We start from the raw sequence: 16,159 nt of genomic DNA, 5'->3' as shown, positions 1-16,159 counted from the left end.
CTCCATGGAGTTGTTCAAGTCACAAATTACAACTGGCGAGTCTTCCTTCTTCTTGTAAAGATGGCCCACTTAGTTTAATGTTGTCTTTTTTAATTTTTCCTCCAGGGGACCCAGGTTTTTGTGCTTGTGATGGTGGTGTCCCCAACATGGGGCCACCTGGGGAGCCAGGCCTGCCTGGGCCACCAGGACTTCTGGGCCTTCCAGGTCTTAAAGGAACCAAAGGTGATCCAGGCTCTGGGGGTGCACAGGGCCCATCAGGGGATCCAGTAAGTCTTACCAAACTTGGCCCTGAGGAATCAAATGGGAGCTTGTCAAATGTCCCTCACTCCTCAACAAGCACTTTCTTAAAACACATAAAAGAAAGATGGGGATAAAGCAAACCTTCAGGATTTTGATCTGTAATGTGAAGAAATCTGCTTAGCTATCTTGAAAGTCCCTTTCTGCTTGAACCAACTCGTGTTCCCTCCCTTCCTTTCTCCCTTCCTTCCACAAAGTAACTTACAATTGACCCACACTGTGTCAGGCCTTGAAAATAAAATTTGAATTAAGGCAAAGTTCCCATCCTCAAAGATTTCAAAACTTAGAAAGGGTAAGAAAATAAATGGGCAATGATAATCCAAGGTGATGACATAATCCAGTGTCCATTTTTTTTTGTGCCAAAATGTACCCAAAGACTTGTTTTAGGTCGAATCTATGCGAGGTAATAAAATTCCATGAAGTCTGTATCTCCTAATCATTCCCTTCTCTTTTTGTCAGGGTATATTTGGGCCTCGAGGTCCAACAGGCCCTAAAGGAAAGAAAGGGGACCCAACTCTCAGCACAAGATCAGGGATGCCAGGAGAGCAAGGTGATCCTGGCCCCCAGGGGCTCCCTGGTGAGACAGGAGCCCCAGGCAAGGATGGAATACCAGGTTTACCAGGGCTGCCAGGCCTTCTGGTAAGTTGATTTTTCTTGGGTGACTAGTGCTATAAATCCTCACACTTGACTTGGCAGGGGAGGAGGCTGATGGCAGCTTCCTACCCCTGTCACTAACACTGTGCTTTTCCTTTCTGCAAAATGGGAATCTTTTTCTCAGAATGGGTCATTGGCTCACTTGATAAATGCTAGTGACAACTGACCATTATCACTTAAAATGCTTCAGTTTCTTAGGACATTTCCCTTGCAGGCAATCCAGCTGCTTTCTGTGACCAATCCCTGCCCCTTATACAGGGTTGTTATCTCTGCTCCCCTCACCTGGAGCCTTTTGCATTATCAGATCACGCAGGGTTGACAAGCTTCATTCCCATTACCTCAACTCAGAGGAATTGATTGAAAAACTAGAGTGATAAGGAATTTTAACTGAAAAAAAAAAAAAAAAAAGCCTTGCTCCCACTGGTTATGTGTCTCTTTCCTATTGTCAGAGGGCTCTGCAGATGTGTCTTTAAGTCACGCTTTCATTCTTTCCTATGTGTTGTCTAGGGTGATGGTGCACAGGGCTTCCCCGGTGAAAAGGGGTTACCAGGACTTCCTGGTGAAAAAGGCCACACTGGTCCAACTGGCCCCCCAGGAATTGGGCTACCAGGGGCTCCTGGACCTCGTGGACTTCCTGGAGATAAAGGAGTAGATGGATTACCAGGGCAACCAGGCCCCCGTGGAGTTCCAGGTGAATAAGCGAATCTGATGGCTTTGGGCTTGGAAAACTGACTCCTTGAGTATAGATATGACCTAGATATATGAAATGTGTCATAAGAAGACTAATTGTAGTCACTGCTCTCAATCCTCTAGAGGGTTTTCATGTGGAAAAGGGATCGTAATTGCATTGTGGTACAGGTACACAGAACAATAGAGATTTCGGCTCTACTTAGTGAAAAACTTCCTAATAGAACAGTCCAAACAGAGTTGCTTTGGGAGGTTGTGAGCCCATCATCTCTGGAACATTTTAGACAGAAGCTGGATGACCATTTACTACAAGCGTCATGAAAGAAATAAGTGGAAATTGGACAATAAAGGTATCCTCTAAGTTGTATGGTAATATCATCAGGGAAGAACCTTTCTTTAATTCATAAAATCTCAGATTGAGAAGAGACCCTAGTTCTATCTAGTCTGATTTCCATTTCATACTTTAAATCCCTCCTATTTACATCACTTCTTTTTCTACTTGAATTTCAGGAATTATAGAATGATAGCTCTGTTTATAGATTGTTAATGTGCTATGCTAATAATTTCCCTTCTTGCACACAGCTAGAGCAGCTCTTCATCCCAACTTCTGTGTTTCCACAACTTCTATGTTCCCATTAGTGGTACCATACTTCTTATAGTCATCTGGAATTGCAAAACTTGAAATTTGTCTCATATCCTTCATTTGCAATACCTCTTATAATCTTCCCTTCCTCTTCTTGGTATTAAGTTCTCGTTATCTAATGTCTAGCTTATCAAATACCTATATGCTTGTTGGGGTGGATGGATGGATGAATGAATGACAACAATTTCCTAAGTAGTTTTACATCTCCTACCTCTGGACTTCCCCACTCAAATCCACTAGGAACACTTCTGCCAATTTTATATCTGTAAAGTGCTGATTGCCTGTTACTCCCCCAGCCCAAAGCCACAAATGGTTTCTACTGAACAGAGAAACACTCTACTGAAACTCCTCAGACTGGAATTCAAAAGTCTCCAGACATGGACACAACCAACTTCTCTAACCTGGCCTTATCTCATACTGTTCATAATTAAAACCAAACACTAAAACAACAGTTTCTCTCACTGTCCCCGCAAAAAGGTTATTCATTTCCACCGCCAACATTTTGCCCATGTTGCCTTTTTTTCTGGGATACTCTTCTTCTTTTGTCTATGTACTCACATCCCATCCAACTTTCAGTGTTCAATATAAGCCCTAATTCTTTCACTAAGCTTTCTCTTGACCCCTACGGTATGTCATTGCTAGTTATATATTTCCTTCCGTTAATGTTTTTAACTGTTTCTAATTCATTATAAGCCTCTGGATACTAAGGAAGGAGAATAATCCTTTCTAATGTTTCTCAGTCTGCCTAGTATAGTGCAGTACTCCACAAGAGACTAATATACACACTCACAGAGGAAAGGGCCTTCCCCATAACCAAGAGGGTTTTTCTTAGATCTATGTCTCCTCTTTCCACCTCGTCACCTTGAAGAATTACAAAAAAGAGGACAGATACCGGGTCTTGTAAAAATGTATTTGTTTTAAAATGTACTTTTGTGAATTTATATAATAGTACAAGTTAAAAATTGATCATTCATGACTCTTAAAGCCAAGTCAGTATTTCAGTCCAAGGCAGTATTCCTCTTAAGGTTGTGAAGAATTTTTTTCAACCTTTTATTTTGTATTCGGGTATATCCGATTAGCAAACAATAGTTTCAGGTGAACAGTGAAGGGACTCAGCCATACATATACATATACATTCTCCCCTAAACTCCCCTCCCATCCAGGCTGCCACATAATATTGAGCAGAGATCCCTGTGCTATACAGTAGGTCCTTGTTGGTTTTCCATTTTAAATATAACAGTGTGTACATGTCCAGCCCAAACTCCCTATCCCTTCCCCTCATCTTTCCCTACAGCAAGATTGTGAGGAATTTTATCAAACAAGATATGCTTCCTTTTGGAAGTCTTGGTGTCAGCTACAATTTTGCTTCCACCTTGTTCCCCGAAACATTATTCATGGTCATTCCACTGCCCCTCTGCCAATTGGATCTTCACTCTAGGTCAACCTGTTTGGCAGGCAACTAGGCTTTAAACTGAGTTATATTAACATGGTACCTATAAACTTAGATATACTCAAATTTGGATATTATCAATATTCAAACTGCTTGAAAACAGGCTGAGTCAACAGAAGGAACCCCAGGGTACCATTTCTGTCCTAAACTTCACTGCCCCTGGGCCTGGAAAGTTCTCAAGAATCTAGTGATCTAAAAAAGCTACATAGCCTGGGAGATGCCTTATGCAGAAAATATTCTTGTTGCAGTACCAAGACTTTCCAAAAAGTGACTTCAATTAACAGCATTAGCCTTCTTTTTCTCTCTATGGCCACCAAATATAACCCCTCAAGCCAAGCTTTCTTTCCACACAGATTTAAAAACACTTCACCTGTGGGCCCTAAACATTTACAATTGTGGGCATGACTGTTGCCATGAAAGATGAAGATGCCGTTCCTAAACGTACTCACTCCAGCCAATTGTGGCTCAGGCTAGGACACATTGCCAGGAAAGGGAATGTAGTAATTGAAGCTTTTCAACCTAATAGTGTGAATTATTACAAACCCTAGGCAAAGAGACAACTAGCTGTTTCCAAAGAGGCTCTGATCCAGATGCTCATAGTAATCAATCACCCAGGTTATCACTGCAGTGGCTACTGTGTCCTTGATCCTGTGTGGATGCCAGTTTTCTCCACTCTATCCAGACAATTTGATCAGTGGGCTACAGACAAGACTTTCCTTGGGCCTCAAAGAACTTCCATCATGGTTTAATTTTCTTCTTTACTTGATTGGTCTAGGTGACTGCTGCTGCAAGGAGGAGGTTGGGAAAACAGACTTAGACACAGAGGGAGGTGAGACTTAGCTAGGTCTAGAGGTTCTCAGATGCCAGTGGTGGCAATCCTCCCCCCCTTCCCTTTTGTTCACTTTATCTCAGATATTCACAATGGCCTGAGCACCACACTGGAGGCCTGAGTCAGGGAGGGGTGATCTTAAGGCTGGGGTACAAAGGCTCATGCTGACACTGCTTCAAGGCTCCTTAGCACACCTCTTCTGGGAGGGAGGACTGAGGAAGTGGGCACGCAATCTCTGCAAGCGGCTGGGCACCTTCATCATGCATGTTGATGGCTTCACTCATCTCTGCCTTGAGTATCTTCATTTACAAACTTAACTGAGGCCATGACTTGCCTTGGGAGTTACCTAAAAGGATCCACACATCCAATATTTATTCATTTGACCTGGAATCAACTGAGATGTTAGAATCTTGATAACCAGAACTGCTTTTTGATTCTGAAGATGAGTTTTGGCATTAATGGGAAAATTCTGAATAAGGATGTCATTTGTTGCACTTGTGAAATAGAACATGGGTAGAGCTGGTTTCTGCTTTATTGGGGAGAAGGCTCTGAATTGATGTAAAGTAAGAGAGCCAGATGTATGACTTGAAGTCCTTACCTTCTCGCCATTTTGACCCTCTGCTTGCAATACACAAATGTGGTGTGTTGTACAGGACTGGTCTGAGGCAAAAGGGAAGCATGCCCTTGACTCCTTCTGGTATCTACTCATCTTCCATTTTCTCATTATTTTTCCTTCCCTGGAACCTTTCCAGATGCCTGTCCTCAGCCCCATCCTCTAAAGGTTTTGTTTTCCTCTGGTGATCACAAGTGAAAATCATCTATAGAATTGATATGATAAACTGAGGATAGGTGGTTTCATGTTTGGAACCGGCCCAGAGATATTTATCTTTTGCCCAGTTTGTTTGTTTAAGCCATCAAGCAATGCAACTACAATGTTTGATACATTAAAGTCAATTAACTACTGAAATAGTTGGGGCAGGAGAGTTTTCTCCAGGGTCCCTCTCAGAATACCACTTAGGGAGGCAGTTCTTCAGCCTAGTCCAAAGCTGAGGGCAGGACTGGCAGCCCTCTCGCCATGAAGCATCTCATCCATCATGAGATGCTTGCTCATAGAGCATCTTTCTGCAGTAGGGAAATATCCCTCTGAAAGAGCTCCATCATTTCAGCTCCTGGCAGGATGGAGATGGGTATAACCAGCTGTGGAGGAAGATCAGGCTTGTGCCTCTTTCCACCTGTGAAAATGTAACTATAGGAGCTTGAATTCTAGAAGGCAGAAAGCTGCTGCCAAGGCTACAAAATATGTCACTAACCTGAATGAGGTAGAATCTAGGGGATGGCCTCGAGGAAGCTCTTCTGAATACTCCTCCTTAAGTAAGATACTAAAAAACTAGTATTCATGGAGCACATACCAAGGTGCCCAGCACTGCTAAGTGCTATTAGCACTATTGCATATAATCCTCACAAGTACCATATGAGATAAGTAGCTCCAATTTTACACATGAGGCTCAGAGAGGTTGAGTATCTTGCTCATACAACTAGTTAGTAGCAGAACTACAATACAAGCTCAGCTCTGTCTGGCTTCAGAGCCCAACCTCTTAACCAATACATTATACTGTTGAATTCCCAATTTTGATTTAAGACTTAGAACAGGTGGGCTAAAAATGCCATCAAGCTTTTGTACTGGAAAGTAAAAGTGAGACTCGGGGAGGAATGCCAGCCAGTTGAATAAGCTGTCTGAATCATAGGTTATATACATATCTTTAAGAGATGTAATCTGTGATTTAAGTACAGGAAAAAGCTATAGCAGTTTCTTAGAACTGTGGGCTCTGTGACTTAAAGTAGATCTCTGGGGATTGTTTTAATGAATAGGCAAGACTAATTTTAATTAGCAATTGTTTATAAATCGCCTCTGAAGGAGCCAACTAACAATTCGTTCACTGGTATTTTATTAAACCTCCCCTCTGTGATCTTAGACTTTTTATTTGCACTGTGAGTGAGTAAGGAAGAATTTTCTAGGGGAAGGGCTATGCACATCAATTTCAATGTCTTGAATACTGAAATTGACGACCCCTTCTCCCAGTAGCAGAGTTGACAGTTTCAAATGAGGAGCTAAGCAAAAAGATCACCATCTGTCATGACCAAGAAAGTGGAGTTCAGTGTTTGCTTGGTGCAGACATATGTGTCCATCTGACCAAGGATAATGGATAGGTTTCAGTAGAACCTAAATGACATATGTCAAAAGAACCCAGTGGTTTGGGAAAAGCCTCATTCCAAGAAAAGAGCAGTCATGTGAACTTGAAGGGTCTTGTCTTCAAACCCTCCAATCTAGTCATGTGGACATAATAATAACTAACCCTAAGCATGCATTCTAGGGAGGGGCTCCACCTGAGGGCAGGGTGAATAGGCAACTGCTGTTTGCTGCTGTTCCTACACAACAGGAGACTTTGTTAGAATGTGGTGTCCCCGCACTAGGACACGAGGGACATTCTTCTCCATGAGAAATTGCACTAGGAGTAACTCCCAAGAGCTTCTGAAGCCAAGATTTTTCTGCATGGGCTCCCAGCTTCTGGGTGGAAAGAATAACTTAGCTGTTGCATTCGATGGAATGGAAGTAAAGGAGCATGCTAGGGGGAAGTCGTCCCTGACTCGATCGGTTCAGCTGTTTACATGTTACCATTTACAGGTATCACCTTGCCTTGTATTATTCCTGGACCGTATGGTCCATCAGGACTCCCAGGAGCTCCCGGATTCCCAGGTATGGAATGAGGCCAGAAAAAGCCACTGAACACACATGTAAGGGCCATGTACCAAAGTAAGCCAAGGATAGCCCAGTAGCATTGGGGGATCCACGTTCCTCCTGAGAGGGCAGCCTTGAGAATTGAGGAAATAGAATGGCTGCTAGAGAGGGCTGTGTGGGGAGGGGGGAATAAGAGAGGCCCTCCAAGAGATTAGGTTTTTCTTTTTTGACTGCACTGCATGGTTTGTGGGATCCTAGTTCCCCAACCAGGGAATGAACTTGCACTCTTGGCATAAAAGCACGGAGTCATAACCATTGGACTCCAGGGAATTCCTAAGACTAGGATTCTTGACTGGACATCACAAATCATAGCCACACCAATGTTCCTTTCCCCTTACCACTCACATTTGGGTTTTCAGGCCCTAAAGGGGCCCGTGGCCTCCCTGGGGCTCCAGGCCAACCTGGATTGCGTGGAAATAAAGGGGACCCCGGAAGTCCAGGATTGGTTCACCTGCCTGAATTGCCAGGTAAGAAAAGGAGCTTCTCCCCCTGCCCCCCGCCTCTCCTGTTGTGTGAGTATGTGTTTGGATTGTGGTAGCCATCTACCCACTGTAGGAAGTTAGGTTTGTGCTCTGGTGTAATTGGGGTGGTTTTGATTTCATAGTCAGACAAGACAGAGCTTAGAGCTATAGAAGGACAGCATCTCAGAGCAATAAGGGCCATTTGTGATGAGCTGAGCCAACCCCTTCAGGTTCAGAGGAAGAAACTGGCGCATATAGAAAGTGACTCGCCTGAAATCACAAAGTCACTAGTGACAGGGCTAGGACTCTGCCGGGTGATCTGACTGCATGTTCTGTCAGTTGGTCTGATTGCATGTTCTGGCAGTTCCCTGGATCAACTCCTGAAAGGTCAGAAACAGAGATTCAGATAAGGGAGAGGGGAGTTGTCATATTTCAGACCCTTGGCTGACACCCTGTTGTTCCAACCCGAGCTTCATTGTGCTACACTGCACCAGCGGTTCTCAAACCGTGTTCCCTCAGCCAGCAGCATCAGCGTCACCTCGGAACTTCTTAGTAATGCAGTTCCTTGGCCCCTTGGCAGAGTTACTGATCAGAAGTTTTGTGGCGGGGTTGGGGTATGGGCCCGGCAATCTGGGTTTTCCCAAGCACCCCTGCCCCAGGGGATTCTGACACATGCTCAGTCTGAGGACCACCCCTGCTCAGCAGCAGGGGACTCATCTTAGGCCACGTTTCCTTGGGTTTATTGGTGTCTCAGGTCCCTCCACCATCCAGAAAGAGGGAGGCATGAGGACGGGAGTTAGACAACTCCAGAAGAGACCCGGCCTTTGACAGGAGGTCCTGGCTCTAACCTGTGCTCTTCGGCCACTATAGGAGCCCCAGGAGCGGGTTACTGAGCTCTGCCTAAGGCCCGGCCTCATTGAGCTAGAACCTCCTCTGGGTCACATGTTGCAGTCCCTGCCACTGGGCAAGTCTTCCCAGGACCAGAGACCTTTAAGAAAAGCCACACACATTACTAATGTGACAACTTTTGTAGTAGGAAAAAAATCTGTGTCAGAGTCCTCTAACCAAACCTATGACTTCTAAACCTCCATGGCCTTTTATTTTTGACTCTTCACATTTAGGGTTTCCTGGACCTCATGGAGAGAAGGGCTTACCTGGGTTTCCTGGGCTCCCTGGAAAAGACGGCTTGCCTGGGAAAGTTGGCAGCCCCGGCTTACCAGGTCCCAAGGGAGCCCCTGGTGACATCCTTGGTGCTGAAAATGGTGCTCCGGGGGAGCAAGGCCTACAGGGACTGCCTGGGGACAGAGGATTTCCTGGAGACTCTGGCCTTCCAGGACTCAAGGGTGACTTTCTTTTCCCCACCTATTTGACAGTCTGCAGAAAGGCTTTCAGTACCTGGTGTACCTACATTAATAACTGCATGAATCTGGGGTGATGGATGAACTAGGGCTTGAAATGAAAAGTCATTGTGTTCTCTCCCTGCCTTTCTTAAATCACCTGAGTCCATTCTCCTGTCTCAGTAATTCCAGAAGTATCTAGAATCCATAGTCAGATGTCTTGCAAAGCCCATAATTAGCAGCAAGGCTGGAGCTGATGAGACAGTGGCACGTCAGAGGCATCCCGGGGCTGGGCTCCTCTGCTGGAAGGTGGTTTGATGAGCGGTCCCTGCTATCAATCCAGGCTGTGATCATCTGCCTCTTCCTTTTCTTAGGTTTGCTTGGGAAGTCGGGCTTGCTCGGCCCCAAAGGTGAGCGGGGCAGCCCTGGAATACCAGGCCGTGTGGGTCAGCCAGGACCCCCAGGCCCTAGTGGTCTATTTGGCATCAAGGGCAAACCCGGGCTCCGCGGACCCCCAGGCTTTCCAGGCATTTCAGGTAGGTCCTTCAGAGGAGCAGCCACAATTTGACAGACAAGCTGGGCCCTGGGGCCCTAGCACCCTGAGGGGCAGTAACAGCAGTGTGACAGGGTCAGAGCCGAGAAGGAGACTGAGTTGTCTTACCTGAGTTTCACATCTCAAGCCCCCTATGGTGCCAGGTTGAACCAGTTTGGCCTCCAAAAAGTGACCCTCAAATATGAGCACTTCTCGCCCCTCCCCCATGGCCTCCGCCCACCCACCCACAGACCCCACCCCTGACCCTGGCAGCCTGCCTCTTGGGCCAGCAGGTCTCTGAGGACCCAGGGCCAAAGTGTTTTTCACTCCACAGTGGGGCGTGACATCCCCTGGTTCCAGCCTAGTGTTTGCAACTTGCCTTTTTCTCACACCACCCTTTTCACCCCTGACTCCTGGCCACGTGACTGAAGTTGAGTTTGTATACAACTATTAATATCTTTTTTAATCCTCTTTGTGGTTGTGTGTTTCTGGGGTCTTCACATAGGCTGTCCAGGTGAGAAAACAGCACGCAAGCTCACAGACTAACACCCCCACCAGCTTGGCCTCTCAGGGAATTATCTTACTATACATTACAACCTGGTAAGGCCAGGGGTCCCTGAACTCATACTGTGGGGTTGGCCCCCATTGACTTTCCTTCCCTTGTTGTGGAATCCCCTTCACAGCCTCCCATTAGAATCCTGGGGCTCCCAGCTACATGATGCTTTTCAATCCATAGAAAGCCAAGCCAGCCATTCATTTAGGTCCTTGGGGGCCCAAATACCTCTCTCATCACTGATTTGATCCTTTGATTTTTTAATTTCCTTGCTTTGTACCTGAACATTCCACTTTGGCAGCAGCTCAAGAGGTTAATCCCATTGAGTAACTGAAAGCCTGGTGAAAGAAGTCTCAGAATACCTAGGAGACCAGATGGGCCTTGGGAATTTCTACAGTACTTGGCACTAGGGGGTCTTTCAACTCTAATGCCAAGGAACTGGCTGACTTAACTGCTTGCATGAGGGATTAAAAGGGCAGCCCTGATCCATGACTCCCTGGGAGGCTGCAACAATTGTTGGGCTTTAACCTCTACTTCACCAGTTGGCTCAGGAAACAGCCATTGTGGACTGATTCATGCTGGAATTACCAGGAAACTAGAGTCCACTTGCCACCCTGGCTCCCTAGAGCTCCATTCAGAGGCTAAAGTATGAACCACATTCATAAAGGGAGAAGAGTTGTCATCAGAAGGGGTTTGCTCATCCGCCCTGCCAGCTATAGTGCCATGCTGGTAAAGGTAGCCACTGTGGGGCATCCTGGGTGACAAGTGCTATGCATCAGCCAACTGAAAACCACTCTTCCTGTTAGCCTGCATGGCCCATTGTTCAAAGGCTGTTTACAAACCCCAGCAAGTCAACCAACAAGAAGCCAGGGGAATGGGCAGTGGCCCAGATCTGGATAGTCTCACTTGACAGCCATCATGTATTCTCTCCTGTGCTGATTCAGGACATCCTGGAAAGAAAGGTCCAAGAGGCGAGATAGGTCTCCCTGCGTCAGCTGGAAAGAGAGGCCTGCCTGGGCTGAAAGGGCTTCCGGGACTGCCAGGGCCAATTGGCTTCCTGGGGAACTCAGGCTTGCCAGGGGCCACTGGGTTACCAGGCCTGCCAGGTCTGAAGGGTAAGTAAAATGATCAGGAAGGCACCAGTGGGTACCCAACTTGCCTCCTCCCTCCTCTCTGCCTAGGAAAGGGGAATGGGGAGGGAGGTGAACAGGGCTTCCCTGGTGGCTCAGACAGTAAAGAATCTGCCTGCCAATGCAGGAGGCCCCAGTTTGATCCTTGGGTTGGGACGATCCCCTGGAGGAGGGCATGACAACCCACTCCAGTATTCTTCCTGGAGAATCCCAGGGACAGAGGAGCCTGGTGGGCTACAGTCCATGGAGTTGCAGAGTCAGACACTGAGCAACTAACACTTTCACAACAGGAGAAGACAAATGCTAAAGGAGGACTCCCACCCACAGCAAGTCACTTTCCCTGCCTGCTGGGTGGAACACTGGGCTGAATAACTTGAGCAGGAAAGCCCAGGACAGGAACAGCCACACCAGGTTTACTCATTTGCATGAACCCTGCATACAGCCTGATGGCTCTCACTTCCTTTGATTATTCTACTAGACACCAGGAGTTGGGCAGGAAGGGAAGTAACTGGTCCAAGGTCACACAATTGGTTAGCAACAGCACCAAGCTAGAGCTCGTATCTCTGCCTCCTGCCTAAGTTTATTTATTTATTTTCTCTGTGCTACACATGACCTCTAACTTGACAAATTGTAAGAGAAGTGCCCAGCTCTTCTTTTCTTCCTGGTACTTAGTTCCATGTCCCTATTCAGGGAAGTAGCATAACATGTACTAAGAGCTTGGGATTTAGAGTTAGAGAAACTTGGGCTTGAGCCTCTCCTCTGCAACTTTCTAGGTATGTGACTTTGGGTGAGTTAATTAACCTCTCTGAGCATCCATTTCCTTGTATGTCAAACAGGGATAATGATAGAATTTCTTGTTTCTCAACAGGTGAGAAGGGGTCTGTTGGACTGACAGGTTTTCCAGGGATTCCAGGTCTCCCTGGTATTCCTGGAGCAAGTGGATTAAAGGGAATTCCTGGGTCGACAGGAAGAGTGGGGCCATCTGGATGGGCTGGTAGCCCTGGTGAAAAAGGTGAGCTGGGGAACCCAGTTCTGGAATTGCCACCCATGCTCCCCAAGGTACATTTTATTTATCCACCTTGTCATTCAAGTGGCTTGTACCAACCTCAGGATTTGAGGTTTCTCAATGAAATCCTTTTAAACCCAGAGAACTCAATCACTCTGCATTACCACAGCATGTTAGGGGCCTTGACACACATTCCCAGATGCTTAGTGGAGAAGGGTTTTGAGTAGGGTCTAAAATTGTAGGATCTTGGGCTTGTCCAAGAAGAGGGCATGCCTGTTAATGCAAAGTTGGGGAAACAGGGGCAGGAAAGAAGCTGGAAGAACCCAGAAAGGGCCCTGGAGTGGTGCGGGAAGAGCTGATATGAAAGAGCTGATATGACATGCTTACCCTGTGTCTAAGCCCCCCTCATGCGGCTTCATTACCTCCATCCCTGCAGGAGACAGAGGTGACCCAGGCCCCTTTGGGATACCCAGTCATCGACCTCCAATGCTGAACCTCCGCTTCAAAGGAGACAAAGGTTCTCAGGGCTCACCTGGAGCCATTGGATTTCCTGGACCCAGAGGTACTGGGGCAGGGAATGGGAAGGAGAAATACCCAAGACAGTTTTCATGACCAAACTGGACTTCTTTACTGGAAAAAAGTCCCCACAGTAGAAGGACCCTCAGAGCAGCAGTGTGGGTGGCAGTGGCTGGTGGGGAGGAGCACCGAGGCCACCTTTCCTGGGCCCGAGGAGTATCTGGACTGTGAGACTGCCGGTTTGCACTGTCCCTGTGGAACTCAGTTTTTGAACCACAGGTGGCTGTGCCCCTGGAGGGGCCAGGCAGATAGTGGGGGGTGGGCACTGAGTGGCTTTCCCACTGAGGAAGCTGGGGTGGCCCTGGCTGGTGCCCCATAAAGCCAAAGGCACCTTCTCCTGCTGCTGCTGCTGCTGCTAAGTTGCTTCAGTCATGTCTGACTCTGTGCGACCCCATAGACGGCAGCCTACCAGGCTTCTCCATCCATGGGATTCTCCAGGCAAGAACACTGGAGTGGGTTGCCATTTCCTTCTCCAATGCATGAAAGTGGAAAGTGAAAGTGAAGTCGCTTAGTCATGTCTGACTCTTAGCGACCCCATGGACTGCAGCCCACCAGGCTCCTCCATCCATGGGATTTTCTGGGCAACAGTACTGGAGTGGGGTGCCATTGCCTTCTCCTGCACCTCCTCCTACCCCAAGCTAACTGTCCCCAAACTTTCCTTTTGCCTGCCTGTGACCCAGGGCACCTGCTGCTTGGGGAACAGATTTTCTTTTGCCCAGAGTGTTTCCCCAAGACTTTTGCTTCTTTCCCAGGTGACAAAGGAGAGGCTGGCCACCCCGGGCCACCAGGCTTGCCTGGAGCTCCTGGCTTCCCCAGCCTCATCAAGGGACTTAGTGGGAGACCAGGCCCCCCTGGCTCCACAGGACTACGGGGCTTACCTGGCCTGAAGGGGTACCCTGGAATTGCAGGTTTCCAAGGAATTCCAGGAGAAAGTGTAAGTGGGCCCAGATCTTTGTCTCCCCACCAGGGAACGGCCTTGATAGCAGGGGGATGGGCCCCTATTGCCCACCTTCCTGATCTCAGCCCACTTCCCATGCCCTCCCTGAGCTAACCCCAACAAGGCACCTCCTTGAGTTGGCCAGGTCTTCTCACTTGTTCCCGAACATCCCCTCTTCCGGGCCTTTGTTCACACTATCTCCCTCACAAGGCAGAGCATCCTCCTTGCAATTGCTGACAACCTGCTGGTCCTTCAGGCCCCAGCCCAGGTACCCGCCCCTCCAGGAGTCCCTGAGTTCCCACCCTGCTGACATCCTACATCTCACACTGCTTCCACTGATCCTGGTTGGTTCTGCCTGGGTCTGATTTCCTCAATGAGATTGTTAGGACTTGAGAGCAAGCCTTGCTTGCTTTTTTGTCTGCATCCCACTGCCAGCATCCCATGTTGAATTTGGCACATCAGAAGAATTCAGTACAGACTATTTGATGTTTTGATTTCAGAAAGATCTTTGTTGCCTCTAGGCAACAACTGGCAAAGAATCAAAGTCAGTTTTTTTTTTTTCTGGATTTTTTTAAAAGCAGGGTGGTAGGGTAGTTAGCAATGAGACAGGCATAGGCTTGATTCTCCGCTCCATCACTCATTAGCTCTGTGATTTGGGGCATATCACTCCACTTGCTGGAGCCTTGCTTTTCTCATCTGTTCAAAATGGGAATAGTATTCAAACCTTATTCAGCCCATAGTGAAGGTTAAGGGAGCAGGTATGTATAAAGCAGGTAGCATTGTATTTGGTACATGACAGACTCTGAATAAATAGTAGCAATAACAGTACTGAAGGGACTAAATAAATTGGATCACAGGACACCTGTGTTCCCTGCAGGCACAGTCCTTGACCTTTAAAAGTATCAGTCCAACTGATAGAGAGAAAACACACACACATACACACACACCTGAAAAAAAGGCAAAAAAAAACAATTCTCAACCTGCTACTTACACACTAGGAAGGATGCAGTCAAAGTGGGAAGGCATTCTGGGAGGGGTCCCAGCATAAGCAGGGGCTCTGAATGAGTAGATATGGCAATGCACAGAAAACCCCAGGTGAATGGGGGGTGTCATGGTTACGGTCCAGGGAGCTAAGTGACCCAAATCAGACTGCCACCCAAGGTCCTGGGTAGCATGTGTCCTTACTGGGTACATCTCAAACCCAAACCATACCAGATGCCAGGGGAGGAACTGGGCCAATTGCAGCCAACATGCCTGCTTCTCAGACTCAATATGTTGGACATTAGCCAGTGAGGACAGTTTTTCTTGTGAAAATTATGGGATTAGACCAAATTCAGACTCCAGTACCTGCCTGCATACAGCCCGCTACCTAGTGGCAGAAAGACTCCACATTCCTTGCAGAACCTGTGGCAGAGGCCTAGCTCCACGTGGGAAGGCCACACTTGTTCTCGTCCATCATGGCTTTGGCATGGGTGGTGATAGCCAAATGTATGCAGAGTGAATCAAGTTCCTGGACTGTCTGTTAGGTTCTGTATTTTCTAAGAGATTTGCTAGAACATCTACACCTTGATTTCCCATGATACCAATTGTGTTAGGCACTGGGAAGTTATGAATGACAAGACCAGGGTTAATCTGTGGATCAAACTCTTCCCCAATTTTTACCATAAATTACCATAAATATGCATTTCTCCCCTTGCATATCAATTTCCCCTCTGCAGGATGCCCCCCTCCTCTCCACCCCAGCCACAGAGTATGCAATGGACAGGTCTCAAGCAATGGCTCAGTGAAGGGAGGGGGAAGAGATGATGGGAGGTCCTGAGTGCTAAGCAGAAATACTGATTTCTGTATTGCTTTGAAGGGTTCACAGGGTCTCAGTGGAGTTCCCGGGCTACCAGGAGCATCTGGTCTCCCAGGTTTAAAAGGTAAGGAGCTTACTTCACTCTGTATACCTGGCTCTAGGTTCATCTACCTCATTACAACTAACTCAAATTCATTCCTTTTGATGGCTGAGTAATATTCCATTGTATACATGTACCACATCTTCTTTATCCATTTATCTGTCAATGAATATCTATGTTCCTTCCACATCCTGACTATTGTAAATAGTGCTGCAATGAACAGGGGGTATATGTGTCTTTTTCAATTATGCTTTTCTCAGGGTATATGCCCAATATATTAATGCATATATATGGAATCTAGGAAGATGGTATTGATTAACATATTTGCAGGGCGGGAATAGAGACACAGACATAGAGAATGGACTTGTGGAG

The 16,159-nt window shown here is 47.0% G+C and overlaps 1 protein-coding gene across 2 annotated transcripts in view; it reads left to right on the top strand.

The window, feature by feature from the left end:
• COL4A6 (collagen type IV alpha 6 chain) overlaps nucleotides 1-16,159 on the top strand; it is a 337,948-nt gene that overhangs the window by 304,313 nt on the left and 17,476 nt on the right. Inside the window, exons 21-33 of one of the 2 annotated variants that reach the window (XM_019955843.2) lie at nucleotides 106-266; nucleotides 757-936; nucleotides 1,459-1,642; nucleotides 4,507-4,560; nucleotides 7,244-7,315; nucleotides 7,717-7,824; nucleotides 8,940-9,161; nucleotides 9,530-9,691; nucleotides 11,185-11,355; nucleotides 12,239-12,382; nucleotides 12,813-12,938; nucleotides 13,705-13,886; nucleotides 15,748-15,811. In XM_019955843.2, coding sequence (XP_019811402.2) covers nucleotides 106-266; nucleotides 757-936; nucleotides 1,459-1,642; nucleotides 4,507-4,560; nucleotides 7,244-7,315; nucleotides 7,717-7,824; nucleotides 8,940-9,161; nucleotides 9,530-9,691; nucleotides 11,185-11,355; nucleotides 12,239-12,382; nucleotides 12,813-12,938; nucleotides 13,705-13,886; nucleotides 15,748-15,811 — 1,830 coding nt within the window. The remainder of the gene's footprint in view (nucleotides 1-105; nucleotides 267-756; nucleotides 937-1,458; nucleotides 1,643-4,506; nucleotides 4,561-7,243; nucleotides 7,316-7,716; nucleotides 7,825-8,939; nucleotides 9,162-9,529; nucleotides 9,692-11,184; nucleotides 11,356-12,238; nucleotides 12,383-12,812; nucleotides 12,939-13,704; nucleotides 13,887-15,747; nucleotides 15,812-16,159) is intronic. The other variant, XM_070783765.1, reaches the window with a different exon arrangement.

This window comes from Bos indicus, chromosome X (assembly GCF_029378745.1).
Source record: "Bos indicus isolate NIAB-ARS_2022 breed Sahiwal x Tharparkar chromosome X, NIAB-ARS_B.indTharparkar_mat_pri_1.0, whole genome shotgun sequence".
Taxonomy (NCBI): domain Eukaryota; kingdom Metazoa; phylum Chordata; class Mammalia; order Artiodactyla; family Bovidae; genus Bos; species Bos indicus.
Note: the sequence above shows the minus strand (reverse complement) of the source record. Positions and strands in the feature narration are given on the sequence as shown.